The sequence below is a fragment of the Telopea speciosissima genome, chromosome 1 (assembly GCF_018873765.1).
Source record: "Telopea speciosissima isolate NSW1024214 ecotype Mountain lineage chromosome 1, Tspe_v1, whole genome shotgun sequence".
Classification (NCBI taxonomy): Eukaryota; Viridiplantae; Streptophyta; class Magnoliopsida; order Proteales; family Proteaceae; genus Telopea; species Telopea speciosissima.
This window is the reverse complement of record NC_057916.1, coordinates 62,053,710-62,072,980: the sequence shown is the minus strand read 5'-3', so window position 1 is coordinate 62,072,980 and position 19,271 is coordinate 62,053,710. Positions and strand designations below refer to the sequence as shown.

The 19,271-nt window shown below is 42.3% G+C and overlaps 1 protein-coding gene and 1 pseudogene across 4 annotated transcripts in view; both read left to right on the top strand.

Annotated features, from left to right (window-relative positions):
* Positions 1 to 12,586: 12,586 nt before the first annotated feature.
* LOC122649257 lies at positions 12,587 to 12,759 on the top strand (annotated as a pseudogene).
* Positions 12,760 to 13,496: 737 nt separating this feature from the next.
* Positions 13,497 to 19,271, top strand: part of LOC122664679 — a 67,712-nt gene continuing 61,937 nt past the window's right edge. The window contains exons 1-3 of one of the 4 annotated variants that reach the window (XR_006333370.1): positions 13,497 to 13,644; positions 15,780 to 15,923; positions 16,020 to 16,913. Coding sequence is in view for 3 of the 4 variants with exons in the window: in XM_043860635.1 (XP_043716570.1) it covers positions 16,066 to 16,913 (848 nt within the window). In the remaining variant the exon portion in view is untranslated. The remainder of the gene's footprint in view (positions 13,645 to 15,779; positions 15,924 to 16,019; positions 16,914 to 19,271) is intronic. The other 3 variants (XM_043860635.1, XM_043860628.1, XM_043860618.1) reach the window with 3 other exon arrangements.

The window sequence follows — 19,271 nt, the reverse complement described above, 5'->3', positions numbered from 1 at the left end:
CCTTCCCATCTTGCATTAGAACACAACCCAAGCCCATTTTAGATGCATCACTGTAGACTACCATCCCTCCGTACCATTAGGAATGGTAAGTCTTGGGAGCGGAAACCAGCCTCTGCTTGAGCTCTTGGAAGCTCTTTTCACGACCTATCGACCACTCGAACTTCACTCCCTTTCGGTCGGCCGTGTCATAGGAGCGGAGAGCCTTGAGAAGTTCTCAATAAATCTCCGTAATAGCCAGCTAGTCCCAGAAACTACGAATGTCTACCACATTCTTGGGTATCGCCTACCAACTCATCGACTTCACCTTGCCAGGGTCAACCTCTATACCCTTACCGAAACAAGGTGTCCTGCAATGCCACTGTTGTAGCCAAAACTCACACTTACCGAATTTGGCGTACAACTGCTTTCTCCCTTAGGCGTTGCAATACTAGGCGGAGATGGTCTCGCATGCTCCTCGTCGCTCTTGGAATAGACCAAGATGTCATCAATGAAGACAATGACATACTTGTCTAGAACATCGTGGAACACCCGGTTCATCAACTCCATAAAGGCGTAGGGGCATTGGTCAGCCCGAAGGACATGACCAAGAACTCATAATGACCATAGCGAGATCTGAATGTCGTCTTTGCCGATATCACTATTTCGATCTTCAATCGATGGTACCGACCGAGATCAATTTTTGAGAACACCTTCGCACTCGTAGTTGATCGAATAGGTCATCGATCCTAGGCAAAGGATACCGGTTCTTGATTGTCAATTTGTTGAGCTCACGGTAGTCAATGCACGACGCATACTACCGTCCTTCTTTTTCACAAACAACACAGTGCTCCCCAAGGAGATACACTGGGTCTAATGAAACCCTTCTTCAACAGTCCTTCAACTCGCTCTTGTAGCTCCTTTAACTCGTTGGGGCCATCCCGTAAGGTGCCTTGGATACTGGGGCTGCACCAGGAATCGATCTATCATGAACTCGTCTCGCGATCCGGTGGCAACCGCGTTAGATCTTCGGAAAGACATCTGGAAAGTCTTTCACCACGTGCAACTCTTCCAAAGGCTCGCCTTGGCTTCGTGTCTATCACGGATGCTAGATAACACCGACATCCCTCTGCCAACAACTTCTGTACTTGGAGGGCAGAGATGATAACTTTCTTGGGTCTCTCCCGCTTAGTACCCATAAACACAAACTCTTCACCTTCACCGGTTTGAATAGAACCTTCCTCTCTCGAACAGATTAGACCGGCTTTGTGAGTTGATAGCCAATCCATTCCCAAAATCACATCAAAGTCTTTCATATCCAGCAGCACTAAGCTTGCTTCGAGTCCGTGACCACCCACACATACCGGCAAGGATCATAAACCGAGTTAAGTTCAACCTTGCTACCGTTGGTGTACTCGACTATCGTTCGGCCATTAGCTTTGGTTCAATGGACATCTTCTTAGCAAAACTAGGGGACACAAAAGAGTGTGATGCCCCAATCAAATAAAGCATAAGCAGGCTGAGAGCAAACAAGAACGACACCTGACAAGCAACAGATAACCAATCATAGAAACAAAAGCTATTATATGCACATCTTAAGAGTAGAGTGCATTACCTGTAATAACACTGGGATCGGCCTGGGCCTCTTCATTTGTCACAGAATACACCCGACCTTGAGATCTATGGGCCGGAGCAGAAGAAGAGAACGCACAACTGCCTTGGCTTGGGGTGCCTTCGGTAGCTGCACTGGAGGACCTATCATCCGCGGATGAGGACAGTCTCGAACCATATGCCCGGACTCCTTGCAATTGTAACATATAAGAGTCTGGGAACCATAGTGAGGAGTTGATGTAGGCCTGGTGCTTGCACCGCATCTCACCTCCGGATCGGACCGAAAAGTAGTAGTGTAAGATCCTCTCCTTTGGAATTTTGTGGATCCCCTAGGTTCGTGAGAGGTCATGGGCCTTTTACCACCTGAATGGCCCTGTAATTCTCTCTCTCGCTCCTCAATCACCTTAGCGGCCGGACCGTCTCAGCGTAAGTAGGGTACTTGTGTAGCACCACGTATACTAATGCTAGGTCTAAGCCCCTTCTCAAACTTCCTAGCCTTCACATTCTCGGCCTTCATGTGTACCGGGCGAAGTAAAACAGCTCCTCAAAAGCTTGCTGGTACTCAAGGACCGATTTGGATCCTTGAAAGAAGCTCATAAACTCGACTCCTTCCTATCACTAAGTTTTGAGGGAAGAAATTTTTGAAGAAGACTTCCTTGAATTGAGCCCAAGTTGCCTCTCTGGGTGAGTTGCCCAAAAATGGTCTTTAGAGGAGAGCCACCACGCATCGAATCACCCCGGAGCTGGTAGGTAGCACACCGGATCATGTCCGTGTCATTGCATCAGTATCACTTCAAAGATTCTCTCAAGATCCCTTATAAATGTTGCCGGAAAAAGGAATCATGGGCCATCTTGTAGAAGGTTGGAGGACGATGTTTCAAATCTCTCCGATAACCTAGCAAGATCCACCCAAGCCGGAGTCACCGCTTGGACCGAAGGAGCCACGTATGGAAGGTAGAATAGGTGCTGGCACCTCTTGTGTCAAAGGAATTCCAGGGGCTTGAGCCGAGGAACACTAGGTACAGCAGAACCCACAGGGCAGGTGGGGAGGATTGACTTGCACAGAGGAGGCACTCGGCTGCCTTTCCCTAACAAAGGCTTGGAACATAGCCGTCATGTTTTGCATAAATTGGCGCGCTCTTGTTGCGCCTCCCTATGCTCGCTCCATGGATTGCAACCTATTGCTCAACAACGCGGCGACATCCGCATTATTACTAATTGGCGGTGCTACCGGTAGAACCGTATTCGAAGCCTCACCGGCCTCTTCCCTAGCAGGAGAACGGTTGGCATTTGACCGTGTATTAACCATGGTTCACACCTGGTTACAGTCAACACCCACAGTTATAGGCACAATTGCAATATTAAGCAAACCAATCAAAAAAATCGATTTGCAAAGGTAAACATAGGTTACACGAGGGGTAAGGGAAGCAATTATGAGGGTAATAAACATTAGAAACAAGTTGGTTAAGCAAAACAGGGCCAAAAACCTTTTCTGGTGGTCGGATTTACATGCGGTTTCACTAGGCTGCATCCGAGTGTAAATCCGACCTTCACAGACCAAAGGCTGGTCTCGGGAATCCGCGGATTCACAATCGGATGCAAGATTTTGAATCCGAGTGTAAAACCGCATGGCCTAAAAACAGAATTTCTCACTCGAACTCTCCTTCAAAACCCAAATTTCTTTTTCCAAACACCCCCTACGCTCTGGAGAACCCAAAACCGCACTCGTTCCTTGCTCCCTCTCCCTTCTAGGTGGATTTTTGGCACTCAATCCACGCACAACAGCTCCGATCGAGTTCGGTATGCCCTCTTCCCTCTCTATCGATCTATCTCTTTCTCCTTTCGACTTCTATTATGGAGAAACCCCAAAATCCATTTCGGGTTTACAAGATTTGGGTTTTTTTTTGTTTTCTCCTAGCTATTTAGATGGATTTTTGTCCATCCTACCTTCGTTTCCCTTCATATGCAACCTAGTTGGGGCATTTCCCCCAATTTTGCACCTTCACCATGGGTTTGGGTTGGATTTTGGAGAAATCCCCAAACCCTAACCGAAATTCTATGTCTTTTTGCCCAATTCAAATTCGGTTTTGCTAGGTAGGCTTGGTGTATATCATTTGGGGTTGTCTCAAGCCATTACTTATTTATTTCTTGCAAATTGGAACTTCAAGAATCACATCTGAATTTTCTTTTAGAGATTCAAGCATTATTTACCACAATTTAGCTCCATATATTGCTTGAACTAGGTATTTAGTATAAACTTCATGTGTTAGGTGTACTATGGCCATGTATATATATTGTGTACTATATCATTCAACTTCCAACCAAATTCTGAAAATTTCCTCTTTGGGTTCATAGTATAATTTTGTTTTCAATTCAGTCCAATTTTGTTTGAACTAATTGCTTGTATGATATAATGCTTCTCCAAGCATAATGTGGCCATGTACATTTATCCTCTATGATTGCATCTACATAGTGGCCATGCATCAAGGTCTAGGTTCTACTGCCTTGTTTCTTTTCATTGTATATTTGCTTAGACCTTAATATCCAAGCATGGACTTAATGTGTTTCGTATTCTTGGCCTTCCTTGGTTGCAGGTTAGGGAATCTAAATGGCTCCTAGAACAAGGCGTGCACGGGCCGAACAAGCTGCCCATTGCTTTGGATACGCAATGGTTCCAAGACCTAGAGAAACAGGAGATGTACCAAGACCACTTTCGCTTTAAGAATATCTTGGAGGGAAGAGATGTGGTACTGGAAGACCTCAAGGCCTACAAGGTAGGGCCGAGATTTGAAGCACTGGGGTGGTCCAACCTCCTCAACCTTCCAGAGCCATTCTATCCCAAGCTCGTTCGTCACTTCTACGCCAACCTGCACACCGAGAACCTAGGCACGCGAGATTACCGGATCCTCTCTTATGTCAAGGAGTCACCATATCCTTCACGGGGCAGGCAGCGGGCATCCTCAATGTAGCCATCCGGGAGAGAAGACCCATCACGCACCATGGAAGAATCCCTACTCCTTTCTCGAGAGAGAGGCATACAGGGAGTTATACAGGGAGCTTACACGTGGGGCATTCGAGAAGAAAGTGCCTGAGACTTCTTTTGCCAATTCTCCCAGGATACTGAGCCGGATTGTGCAGCACAACATCGTGCCTATAGCCGGTCACCGCACCATGCCTTCCATCTTCGTAGGCTATGTGGCCTATCACCTCTACAAAGGCATTCCCATCTGCCTGCCCTACATTATCATGCGGACTATGGATCATGCGGGGCGAAATCCCAGGAGGAACTTAGATTTACCCTATGGGAGGTTGCTCACCACTATTTTCCAGCATTTTGGAGTTGACTTGAGTGAGGAGGATCAAGACTTAACCGAAGATCCACCTCTAGATCGTAACGCAGTGGCGAGGATGCGAATTGCGATGGATGCATATAGTGATGGGGAGCCATTGGTCCCAGCCAGGGTCACGGGCCCGAGCCTCAGTCAGGAGCCTCCTCCTCGGCCCGGCGTGCATGCGGCCTCTTCATCCTAAGACTTGCTCCTAGTGGGTCCGACATCGATAGGATTCTTGCAACTCTGGGCCGATGAGCACCAACATGGCTCGGGGTTTGAAGGAGTGAACACTAGGCTCGATGCATCAGACAGACGCATGGAGAGCCTCGAGCAGCAGATGGAGGACTTGCACTCCTACCTCCATGATGAGGGCACAGAGGACGAGCCCAGTAGTGATGATGAGATGGAGCAGTAGACCTCCTGTCCATTCCCACCATGCTCTCAATGGACCCCTAGCTTTTTTGTCTTACCATGCAGCAAATTTATTTTTTTTTTTTTTTTTTTCTTGGTTGTAAGAACTCGAAGTCTCCAGTTCAGCTGAATTTTGTTGTAATCACTCGTTTGGCTTATGGAAATGTATTAACAGCTGAAATTAAGGAATATATCTATAATTATATACACATGTCTTTCATTTCACTGTTGTCTATTATTTGCTATTGTCTTCGGCTTTCTCCCTAGCATTCACACACATTCCAATTATGCATTGTTAGAAGCTTTTACTTTAGCAACCTATTGTGTAGAGTAAATCACAATTCCGCTAGACTGTGGCTGGTGCAGAGCATCTCGCTCTGATACCACGCTGTCACGCCCCTATTCCAGACAAGGAATATAATATCATATAAAGGGTGACTAGGACGACGCGTGTCATCCTACTAAACCGCCCGGATCACTGACACAGTGTCCCAACGCACAGTCATATCCAATATTAACACAATGTAACATTAGAATGCGGAAAAGAGGAATATTACATTCCAAGGATCAGTAGTATTGCGGAAGCGTATAAATCGAATAGTTACAAGATGTTCAAAGCTAGATGATAAATAGAAGAATTAGTTACATTTCCAATGATCATCTAATAACTATCAAAAACGGTATTACAGTAAGTATTTCACCATAGGCCTTAGCCTCAAAAGTAATCAAAAGGGATCGAGTCCCGAATATCCTCACGGCCCGTAGGCACAATCATCGCAAGGACACCCGTCGCCATGTTCCTCAAACACGGCCTCCGGTTCCTCCTCACCGATCTCATCGTATCCCGAGGGCTGAACTCCAAGTCCCGCGAGATATCCGTCACCGCACCATAATCTAAAAAAATGTGCGCACGAGGGGTTAGCTCCACTGAGCCGTGAGGGGATGGGAATGCACAAACACGCAATTCACATAGTCCAATGATGCATGCACATGTTAAGTCCATTTTTCCACCTAACAAACAACTAAGTCAATGGCATATGCTATCGTGACAACTCGGGAGACACTGTGGGTCACTTAACTTATCGCCACAATGAAACCTCAATTGTCACGTGGGACCTACGCCGATCGAAGCCTCCAAGACCACTCGGTGGCAGACCCGATAACCAATACTACCATGATCGGCCTCTCCCACCTCCACGTAATCCGTGTACGATTACCCAACACCTAAACCCCGTTGGTAAGGGTCGTAGCATAAGGGTGTGAAATCCTAGCCACAAATATACTACATGCAAGTCCTATCGTCCCGAGAGGTAATCCGGCGCATCAACTTTTCATCCGGTTTAGTGCCCTTAGCACAAGACGGCACGGCGCATACATTCAACATGACATTCAACATAATTTCTTCATAAATGTTTATAGAGTTCGGGGTTAGACCGTACCCACCGCACCGAGACCCATCAAGATACAACATTATCAATCAACATTATAACACATAGATATAAAATTATGCAATATGCGCACACATGCTTATTAATTATAATGAGTACATAATATATAGTGCAATAGTAATAACAAGCCCAAACAACCAAACCCACTCACTACGTATACGCCAAGCACCCAGTTTATCAGTTGTCGCCTCGATCAAGCAATAAGCCACAAAAGTGAATATTTTAACCTATACAAAGAGTGGAATAAGGTTAAACGAGCGAAAGGAACGGATCCCCAAAAGATCTCCCATAAACACTTAAGTATAAGGTTTCAGAGACGAAGTGGTTGCAGGAGTGGTTTCATGCCCAAATTCTGCAACCACATGTAAATCCTAGGAAACCGGGACAGTTTTAGTCAAGGTCGGATGCAGATGTGGTTTCAGAAAAACTGAATCCAAGTGTAAATCCGAGCTTCACAGGGGCTCAGGACAATTTTTGTCAAGGTCGGATGCAGATGTGGTTTCAGAAAAACTGAATCCGAGTGTAAATCCGACCTTCACAGAATCCTTCTCGGGAAGGTAGTTTCAGGGGGGTTTCTTGCAGGTCTGAAATCACATGTAACCCTCACACCTTCAGGTCCAAAATCCAGGGATTCCCCTCCAAGGACCCCATTTCAAGTGGTTTTTAAAGCACAAGGACTTCTAGAAAACTCTATCCTAAGCTCCTTAGGGTCCAACCTTAAATCTCCCAATTGGCAATGAGAACCCTCACATTAGAGCTCATAATGGAGTGAACCAACTCCACCATAGCTTGGCTTTAAAGCTCCATCTACTCCCTAGGTTCCAAGAGAGATCTAGGTCAATCTCTCCCATTACCCAACCCCTTTTGAAATCCAAAATAGAAGAAGGAAGAAGCTTACCTACCCCCAAGATGAAAGCTCCACGATTTCTGGCCCAAGAGATGGGGTCTCCACCTTTCTCCAAGCCTCTCTCTCCTTCCTCTTTCTCTTCCTCTCCTCTTTCTCTCCTCTTTCTCTCCTCCACGATTTAGGGTAGAAGAGGATGTTGAAGAAGAAGTGATGTTCTCTCCCCCTCCTCCTCTCTTTATAATAAATGGGTCTATGGGTACCCTTAGTCAAATGGGTCATGAGGCCTAATGGGTCAACCCATTAGTCCTATGTGGGTAAGTGGATGGAATAACCCATCATTGGGCCAATAGGTTAAATGGGCCTGCCCACAACCTTAATTAAGGAAAAGCCCATTCTTAGATGGGCTCATATGAGATGGGTATAAGTCCCCAATGTACTTCCTAAAGGTACGCGGGACCCGAACTTAAATTATTCCCTTCTCTCATGAAATAGCTCGAGCGGTTCAAGCCCGGACCCGCACTTCGAGGTTACCAAGGGAAGAATAATTAATAAGACTTGAGGCTAGAACTTACTTTTCCCCCTGTCATGGTTTATTACCCATGACCCCGAACAGCTTCGCCACGGCAACGCTAAGCTCATCACCGAACGAAATATCCAGCTGAGGTGACGGTCCAGGATGCTCTCTCCTGAACTCCTCGCTTCCCGGGCTGGTACTTGGAGGGTAGTCGACGAAGTCGCCGTCAACGAACTTTCCCCACTGGCGGTTGAGGAATCTTTCCTCCACAGGCAAACCCGTGCTGTGGTCAACGATTTTGTAGCTAGGTTTGACCATCATGGAGAACAGGTCACCAGCATACATGGCAGCGGTATCTACACGTCACGAGAAGAAATGATATTTAATTATATCCCAGGGTACGGGTATAACACTATCAACCTCTATATACTTACATCATCCTATGTCTTAATGACATTCATATAATATAGCAAACATGGATGAATGACATTCACAAGACATGACACACAAACAATCCATAAATTAAGACGATTGCTTAACTCACTTACCTGGGTTCTCGAACTAGCTTTCAATATCAAGTTCCTCGAATTGGCATTCAATACCCAAGTTCTCCATCCCACACGCTAGTATGCCCCCGAGCCGAATGAGTCAACCTAAAGAGGATATACAATGTGTGGTGAGGTTAGTGTTTCAGGGTTATAAGAGGTGGGCCCCAAAAGAGGTCATATAGGGCTGACACAGTGCCACCGGCATGAATAGCAAGCCTCCCACCGGTATGAGTTCCTACCTGTCACTCCTGCTTATCCTTGACACTAGCTAATAGGCATATGCGTTTGTTGCCGACAAGCATATGCATCGGCCTGTCACTCGTGCCTGTCCTGCTGTCAAAACAAATCTGAGATTGGTTTGGATTTCCAAGGTCTTGGGCTGAAGTGGGGTATATCTAGGGTTCTTTAGGGACTTTTTAGTCATGAGCATTACCCCATTAGAGAGGTTAGGGCTCCAATCCATGATGGGTCATGATTCAACGGTTCTTTTATGGCTTTGGCATCAAGGTCTTGAAGAGTCCAATAAAGAAGACCATTAGAACTGTGGAAAACAACCTAGGGTTCTCAATGTGTTCCAACTTAAGATTCATGAGTATCATTTCCCTTTTGGTAGAGAGGCTCCCAAACCACAAGTTCCAAATCTAGGGTTTACCCATAGAAGTTGGGGTTCCAAACAAAAGAGGGTTAAAGTGTATATATGGGTTTTTTGTAGTTTACCCTTGTTATCATAAATCCCCTCTCCATTAACGGTTCCACTCTAAAGTTCATGAGACCATTAATGGTACGAGATTCATAACAAAAACCCACATTAAATGGGTGAATAAGAGAGAGTTATTGATAGGATTGAGAGAGAGAGAGAGAGAAAAAGAGAATGGTCACCAAGGATTGATGATGATAGCTTGAGCTCCACCACCTCCTCCTCCCTAATGTTCTTCTTCTTCCTTCCCTTCTTCTTCACTTTCTCTTTTCCTTCTTCTCCTCCTCTCTTGCTCCCACAATTTCTCTATTCTATTTCTTTCCTTTGTGTTTGCAAATGAGAGGGAGAGAGAGAGGGTATTAGGTTAAGTTGCTTTAGTCCTTAGGGTTTGTTTGGGTAGATCTAAGTCTCTAGGTCCATTAGATAGGACATGTTTGGATGGTATAAGCCCTAGGTCTAGTTTAAGTCATTGGGCCCATGGCCCAAACTTAATTCTAAAGAAGAGGCCTAGAGCCCAATTAGTATTTATATATATAATAATGATAGTGCATAGGCATGAATTATTTGGATAGTGACTTACTCCCATTCGTCATGAAGTGGGCATGGGTAATAACGATGTAGGCCCTATGGATTCTTGAAATGAGGGAATTCCAAGAATACACCATCATAGACGAATTTTCCCCTTTCTTTGTCGATGAATCTGTCCTCAACGACTTTCCTCGTGTCACGATCGAAAATCTTGTGAGATGGCTTGAGTATCATGGCCCACAACTCACGAACGTAATACGCTCCCCCTCCTACACACGAGGTTCAACCAGACCGGAAAGTTAGACCATGTTTTAAACCAGGTTATTGGGCGCGGGTTTAATATGTTAAACTAGTTGTTAGAGTTAAACTTAGTTTCTCATTCAAACATTTGAATTATCTTTGCATTTTCAAGGGAAAACTAATTGTTGGAGAACCACTTATATTGTAAATATTAATCTAATTTAGTTTTCAATATTCAACTCATATTTTTCAAGCTAGCTGTTGGAGAATTTCAACATCAATGAAAATATTTAAAAGTTCTACTCAAGTGGTTAGAGTCCAAGTGGTTAATTAATGATGAGTCAAAACCATTCAAATCCACAACCACACAACAATAAATGCTATCGTACGAAAGACCACATGACAGTCACGGAAAACCATAGCTGTAAGTATTCAAGACTGTCACTCTTAGACATGGACAAAAGCAGGTCATGAAAGACTGCAAGATCGTTTGTCTTATTGTGACTTACTTAGTCTCATTACTCTTAAACATACACATAAGCTCACACAAAAGACTATGATCAAGATCGTCTATGGACTTAGAATTTTAAAAAACAGTAGTCCATGAGTAGGGATTTAGAATATTTTGTGAATTTGCCATTTAAGCTTGATCGTCCGTTTGTACTCACAAAAGACCGTGGATGACAGACTTAGACACTTTTCTAAGTCAAACCACCTAGTTTCTTGGGATTGTCCTTTTTTTTTTTTTTAAAACCCGAATATTACCTTAAACCCAGGTATGAATCTGAAATACAAAAGGTGGGGGGAGGGGGGGGGGACATAACCTGCCTTACCCCTACTCAAAGGAAACAAAACACTCGTTCTCATAGAGCTAAAAACTAAACCACCCCAACCAGTAAAAATAAACTAAAAGATAAAATTACATTCTAAAGACTAGTAATCTACCTTTTTCTTCCCGTAAAATGCGACCAAATTCTTGAGGTAACTCGTGATCATAATGGAATAAGGAATTATACAATGACTCACCCGCGAGCCAAAAAGTCAGTAGTTTGATAACTTTCTTTGTAATTGAATTCGATGGTGGCTCCAGCTATTCAGAAAGAGATAGAACTTCATGAAAGTAGTACCTGTAGCTCCACAAATGACTTTTTCTTTGAGTCACAAACCACGCAATGGTTGCCGAATCTGAATTAACATAACACCCTGCATACCCCAACTTAGAACATAACTTCAAGCCATCAAGCATGGCTCTCATTTCAGCCACCGAATTAGTATAAACCCCATTAAAATTGGAGAAAGCCATGCTTGGGGTTGTCCAATTAGCTCATTTTGATGTCATTTTCTTGGGCTTTATATATCTTGTGGATCTTTATACGTTAGGATTACAATGATATGCCAATGAATATCAAATCTTAATCTTGTTCTTGAATGATTCCTTCACACTTGATGTTACTTTCAGCTCCTTGATCTTTCAAGTTATTGAAGACCGTTCTCAGCAGTCCTTCATTCACAACATGCCTTGCTTGTTCTTTCTTCAACTATTTCTTCATCAGAAGCTTGAGAAACATCAAACTCTTAGTACATTAGCACACATGTTAGTATACCCAATCATATATCGATCATATAATGGTTTTCATATTCAAAACACATAACATATAAATGAAATCTTCTAAGTCTAACAATTATTTTTTTTAGGAATTTGATCCTTGGTTGAACACAATACTTTAGTACAAAGTACAAACAGAGCCGGTAGTTGGATATTCCAATCCATTGGCTACCTATTGACCCCTTTTATCTCATCAACCCACACATAAAATGTTCCAATCCAATGATTCAAGAACAAGGAATATAATTTTCAAGTGGCTCAGCATTGCCAAACACGTGCTTCCCAAATTTCACTTTGCATATTATTATAAAGCAACCTTTAATCAAAGATTATTATAAAGCAAATGGATACTAATATAAAATAAAATCTAATCTAACACGCAATACATTTGAGTTGGATGGAGTTTTTTTATTACAAGGTAATAGCATAGAACGTGAATGTATTTTCTCTTATATTCCAAGGGCTGCTAATTCTTTAGTAGACTGCCTTGCCGGGAGGGTCTTATCCGTTTCAGAAAGGATGGTTTGGTCTATTTCCGATCCCTCGTTGTTTGAAGATGTTACTTCGGCTTCGAGGAGTGTTTTTCGTTCTCTGCAATAAAGCTATTATTTACGGAAAAAAAAAAAAAAAAAAAAAAAGAAAAATAGAAGAAGAAAGAAGAAGAAGAAGAAAAAAGCATAGAACGTGAATCTTCCTCACCACTTGTTAGTAATACCTTCGGCCTTTTGGCTTAAGAAGAAAGAAGAATCGATCCACCATCCACATGAAGAAAGAAAGAAAGCATAGAACGTGATTGTCCCGTATCTTCCTCACCACTTGTTAGTACGTATACCTTTCTCGGCCTTTTGGCTTAAGATACGTCATAAGATACGTGGGTCATCGATCCACCATCCACATGATATTAAATCAATTTTTATTAGGGAGTAGGGCCCATAACAGTAGCTTGCTACTGGGGTCTTCGAGGGCCCTCACGCGTTCGCACTATGGTGGGTCCATGATACCGTGAATATTCAACGGTAACTGATACTACTTCCCTTCACACTTTGACCACCGATAAGAACAGAATGTCGGGGTAATAGAGATACCACGTGTACGGTTAAGAATCCATCATTTTCATGATCTTCCGGTGCTCCACCTTCCAAATGCAGAAACACCATGGATCCTTTTAAGGTCAGGTTTTATCCATGGCAACTTCGCGTAAAAAGCGAACGAGGTGTTGTTCACATGAACTGTCAGCATAGATTTAATCAAACAGAAACTTGACACGTGTACTTACTGTATCCGTCGGATTGGAATCCTGATAGATAACTAACCGTTCATCAGCAGGTAAGCACGTTTGTTCTGGATCGTCTCTGCTGTAATAACGGCAGCACAAGTTGCTTAAGAAGGTAGTTAAATCGTTTCGATCTGACAATAGATTAAGGCGTAAATTAATGATGACTAATTAATAAACTGAAAACTGAAGAATAGGGGCAGCACCGAAATTTTTGGAGATTAAAAGGGTGTTTTTGAAAATTACAATCCAACCCTTCGCAATCTAAGTAGCAAACACTTGAGCGGAGTCCAGCGAAGCAGACGTAGTTGGACTCATCGAGACTTTTCTGCATAAATGAGGGAAAAAGGAAAAAGCAGATCCTGAGGGAGAGAGGGAGAGAGGGAGAGAGAGAGAGAGAGAGAGACAGGGAGAGAGGGAGAGAGAGACAGTGAGGGTCCAAACAGAAAGAAGAATATAAAAAAATGGAAAAGGTGACTGTTTTTGTATTTTGGTCAGTTTGGACCGATGAAGAAGAAGAATAATAACTAAAGAAATAGGGAGATTGAGATTGAGAGCTCATCAGATTCAGGGGGACAATCTAGCCAATCTTTGGAGATCTCGAAGCTGAATTGTATGTGCTCTTTTTCTGTTCCAATTCTCTTGTTTTTTTTTTTTAAATTTTTTTTTTTTTTATACTTCATTTACTACTGAATACATTGAATTTTGTTGCATTTCGTCTTCAGATTTCTTGTTCGTAGCTTTTAACAGAGAATTTTGAAGAGATTGATCATTTATGTTTGAGTTCTGATGCTGCGACGTTAGATTTGTTGTTTGAAAAAGACTGTAAACTTTGGAAGTGGAATGGTAGATCTTGCGATTGTTCGTGTGGAAAAGAAAAATGTGGATTTAATTGCATTCTTTAGTTTCATAGTTGTTTGAAACTTGCAAGTTTCGTATTTGTTTGAAACCGTTTAAGACGTAAGAAACTGTATAAGAAATTCAGAATAATGAGAAACTAGCAACATATCAACTTTTTGTAGTGCGGTATCTGATTCACATCGTTTAATTGCTGAGCTAAAGTGGATAAAAGCAACTGAATCATGAATTTATGGAGAGTCAAATGCATTTATCCAATTAACGATGTGGTTGGATTGGAGAAGGTCTATCTGTCTTGCACAGTATTCATCACTTCAGTTAGAGAGATGGAAAAAGTAGAGGTTAAAAAGTACCGTGTAATAAAAACATCCACCCTGAATTGTGGACTGTAATGTTTTCATCTTGTCTCATTCCTTGTATTGGTCAACCTTGGATTTTAACATTATAGATTCTCAGTTAACTTTGTACCTGGTCTCTGTTCCAGTCCGGCTTGAGTTGGGCCACAGGGTGGTTTCCAAAACTATAAGCATACAAAGATGTCTAAAATCCTGGTGGGATATATGCATCTTTCTCACCTTGTTCAACCAGAATACATATTTGAAACCTTGGTTTCAAAGATTAAGGGGAAAAAAGAGGCCTATTTGCTCTCATGAAGAAAGGCAAGGTAGTTTCACTATATCAAAATATGGTTTATACTGGTTCAGTTCTTTGGATCTGGCTTGATCTTTTGCAAACAGTGACAACATTAATTATCTTTTTTTTTTTTTTTTTTTTGTGGGGGGGGGGGGAGATAATGGATTGGAAAGGAAAATGTATTAAAATTTGGGTGAGGTTCCTGGTCCAGAAACAGAACATATCAACACCTTCAGCCAGATGCACTTGGAAGCTCTAAATGGTTCTGTTATTTTTCTCCTCCAGAGCAATTCAGCAACAAGCCACAGGAACCAAGCTTTGGAATAATTCTTGCTTTCTGTTCTAGGGATAGTGCAGTTTGGGATATCCATAAGGCAAACCAGTTTTGCCTGAATCCCTTGATAACGTAATCACCGATTCCGTGTGGTAGCACAAGCTAGCGGATGCTTGTTGACAGACTCATTGTCATTTCTGAACACATTGCAGCTATTGGGTATATTCTAGCCTCTTGTAATCAGGTGGTTCACTAGAAGAATTTTGTTGGTGATGTAGTCCATTAGAGCATAAGTTTTTTGGAGTCCAGTTTCAGGTTCGTTTTTTTTAAAAGCACCAATGCCCGTGACCCAACAAAAAACATCTTAGTTGATTACTGAGTCCAGCTTTACCAACCTGTCTTGAAAGTATCAATCACCACACTCGTTAAGAGGTCAAGCAGATCAACAACATTTTCTAGTTCCAAATCATTTAAGTTCCTAGAGAGCTTTGGGTTTTGTCATAACTGACCACCTGTGGCTTACAACAGAAAAAAGCACATTGAAAACTTTAGTCTCCACGCTTCACAATATTTGTCTTGCCAGATTCTCACTGGATACCCCAGCACCCACATTGACTTTGATGACTTGTTTGAAAGCCTTTCTTATTGTTCATTACACCTTTAATTGGTAGATACAACCATTTGTCTGTTCTGAGTGCTATAGAAATGTTTGGTACTTGGACATCAATTTTCCATGGTTGGCTGATGTAAGGGCTCTTCTTCTTGTTTCCTGAATGAATATTGGATTTTGTTTAGTTATACCAGAACTAGTTTATGGTGCATTAACTTTATTTTCACTGTTCTATGGTACAACTTTCCCTATGCCATAGTGATCCCTTAGTTTTGCTGTTGGAGGTTTAGTGCTTTCATCACGTCATTTGGTTCATTTCCTCTTACGATGTTATTTCGTCCTCAACTGCAAGTTGTCTGTTGCAGCCTTGCAGGTTTAGTACTTTCATCACATCTTTTGGTTCATTTCCTCTTACTATATTATTTTGTCCTCAACGGCAAGTTGTGCTTCTGTAGATGGTCACTGTGGAAGGGACCATGATTAGCAGAGCATCAAAGAGTTTCTAGGAAGGAAGATGGTTTGAAGCTACTCAACTGTATAGTGTATACATGTTAGGTACATGATTATCATGTCACAATGGCTTCTAATCCCTATGTGTTTTATATGAATGCAGAAGAAATAATTTGCGTTCTGGTATTTTGATGTTCCTCTGAACTGTGATGCATCGGGTGCTGAACAATGGGTGCCTCAGTCAGTGCTTTCTGTTGGCATGCTTTTTCATCTCCATTCTTTTTCTAAGTTCCAGGCATTGTATGGGCAAGAATATTGAATCAGAAACACAGTTACAGAATCATTATGGGTCATTTCCAAGGAACGAAAATGAAAGTAGCAGCTCTGGTTTACTTATACCAGTAGATTCTCTGCCCTCATGGAATGCTTCGGTATCCTGTAAGGACCTGAAAGGCGTTGGCTCCTTGGACACTACGTGCCTGTTAAGTTCAGACTTGTATTTAGACGGTGATCTTAATGTAACTGGGGCAGGAAACTTGGAGATACTCCCTCATGTTTTAATTGTATGTCCTACCGAAGACTGTTCAATTAGTTTCAATGTATGTGGCAACATTAAAATTGGTCAGCATGCAGCTCTTATTGCTGCTTCTGTATTTGTCTCTGCCACCAATCTGAGTCTGGATCACCATTCATCCATAAACACGACATCATTGGGTGGACCACCACCTTCTCAGACTAGTGGTACACCAATTGGCCTTGATGGAGCTGGTGGAGGGCATGGGGGCCGAGGTGCTTCCTGTCTGAAAGATGATAAGAAAAATATTTGGGGTGGTGATGTTTATGGTTGGTCTTCTTTGTCTGATCCATGGTATTATGGGAGTAAGGGTGGAAGTACATCTGCTAAAATACAATTTGGTGGGAATGGTGGAGGAAGAGTCAAGCTTCAAGTGAAGGACGTACTAGATTTAAATGGATCTGTGATTGCAGAAGGAGGAGAAGGAGGACTAAAAGGAGGAGGTGGATCAGGTGGAAGTATCATGATCTATGCTCTAAAGCTGTGAGTATACCACCATCTGCATCGAGAAGTGCTGTTTCCTGTATTTTCATTGTTAATATATTGTATCCATATTTGGTTATTCTGCTACATATCAAATAATGCAAATGCACCAGTCTGTTTGCATATCTGTAGGCTTCCCCTAAACATACACAGACCTGTCTAATGGAAACAGGATATCAGGATTCTCCGCTTTTATTTACTGGAGTAAAATGATATTTTTTGTTTATGTTTTTAAGTAGGAAACTGATTTCCGTTATTGTAAGAGAGCTATATAACACAGGGAAAAGGAAAAAATAGACAAGAAAAGAACAGCAAAGCGAGCAAAACCCTAGTACCCTGTAACCTCTCAAGACAAGACAGCAGGCCCATTTGCTCAAAGCAATGTCTCAGAAAAAATAAAACCTTCTTCAGACAAAGTTCCTCTATGGCACCTTTCTACCATGACTAACCTCTTCTACTACTGCAAATTCAAAAATAGGAGAGGGGGGAAAAGTTAAGGAGAAAAGGTGGGAAAACAAGGAGGAAGGGTCTGTCAATGGGAGGTAATACTTCCAACCCTATCTTTGTACCACCCCTCCTGCAGGCTGCTGGTCATCTTTTTCTGTTACTCCAAAGCCTGTGGGGGTGCCTACAACAAAACTAGATGTCTGAGTTATAGCACTTGGAGGTTGTTAAAGTATTATATGCCAGGGGTTATGGTCATGGTTCTTGTTATTCTGTCCTTTTATATCATTAGTGTTATTTCTGTCCTTTGTAAATATTAATAATTGACATAATATAATGACATATAAGGCTCATGGTTTACACATTCAGTGAAACCGTGAGCCCTATTCTCTGTTCTTCTTCTTGCGTTTCTCCTATCTTGCGCAGGTACTGTTTCTAATATCTGATTTACATGGTATCAGAACATTTACCAGTACCCTGTACTTCTCTTCCTGGTTTGAGAGGTCTAGGAATTTTTTTTCTCCTGTGGTTAGCAGCAACCTGTGCTGCCCTATTTGTTGTGACACCCTAGTTTTTAGAACAAGAACAAAAACTAGAGTTGCTTTTCAATATGTTGCTTGATGATGAAATGAAGGTCCATTGATGCCTTGCAATTGATCTTATTGGTGCTGGTTTCCCTGCTGTACGCTGCAGTTGATATCTTTGTAATTTCTCCTGTACAAGTAGGTGCTGGTTCTTCATATGACTAGGTATTTTTGGAGCAGTTTGTGATCTGTTTTGCTTCTATAATCCGCAAACAAGGCTGTGACCAGTATATGACGACCTGATTATCCTCTCTTGGTCATTAGATCGTGTTCTTGGTAGGTTTTTGCAAACCTGCTAATTCTTTGACTTTCTCATACAAGAAGAGTAGTCAGATCATCTTCAAAATTTGTGAGTTTGTTCCTCATATCAAATACAGGTTTGGATCAGGATTACAAGCTTTCTGATCAGTGGTGTGGCTGGTATCGAATTTCCCCCTAAATCTGGTCATCTCTTCTCCGGAGACTATGAAACTGTGTTCTCTTTTGATTTTGCGACTGGCTCTGCATGTTATGTTCTGATTACAGAATTATCCCTGGGTATTTTCCACCCCATATTCACCATATATAGAATTGTTTGATTTTCCTACCACCTGCGATTGGGTACTTGTGTATTTTTATGCTCTGCGGCTACTGTGAGTGGTCATTGTCTTTGGAATTCTATTTATTTTGCTGGCTCTTTGTTTATTACAACAACAACAACAACAACAACAACAACAACAACAACAACACTCAGCCTTATCCCAACTTAATGAGGTCCGCTACATGGATCCTCAAAACAAAGTAAGGAGAACTGAGCTCTACCCAAAAAAGGGAAGGAAAAGATGGGAAAAGAGGGGGTGGGGGAAGAGAAGAGCAATAAAAATGGAAAATGTGAAATGAAAAAAGGAAATAGATGGGAACAGGGAAGAGGCACAACCCAACAGGTCAGGACTCAGCTAAATGGGATCTGGTAAATGGATCCTAGCCCTCCAATAGGCTCTATCTAAGGTCATACTTGGTACAAGGCCTAGACTATGCATGTCCTCTTTGTTTATTATGGTTGATAATAAATCTTTAGTACGCTATATTAATGTTCAAATAACATCGATCAGGTTGAATGGTGCCTCAAATTATCTACTCTTGGCACAGATTGTCAAGATATATGTTTGCTACCGTTTCACCTAAAAGCTCGAACTGTTAGGGAAGGGTAGCGTCAATGTATACATCAACACTCCCCTTCAAGTGCAGGCTAAGATCCCATGTCGATAAAGCTCTTCCGATGCACTTCTTCGGGGTCGAACACTTGACCTCCCTGCTCTGATACCATGTTCGCTAGTGTTTCACCTAAATG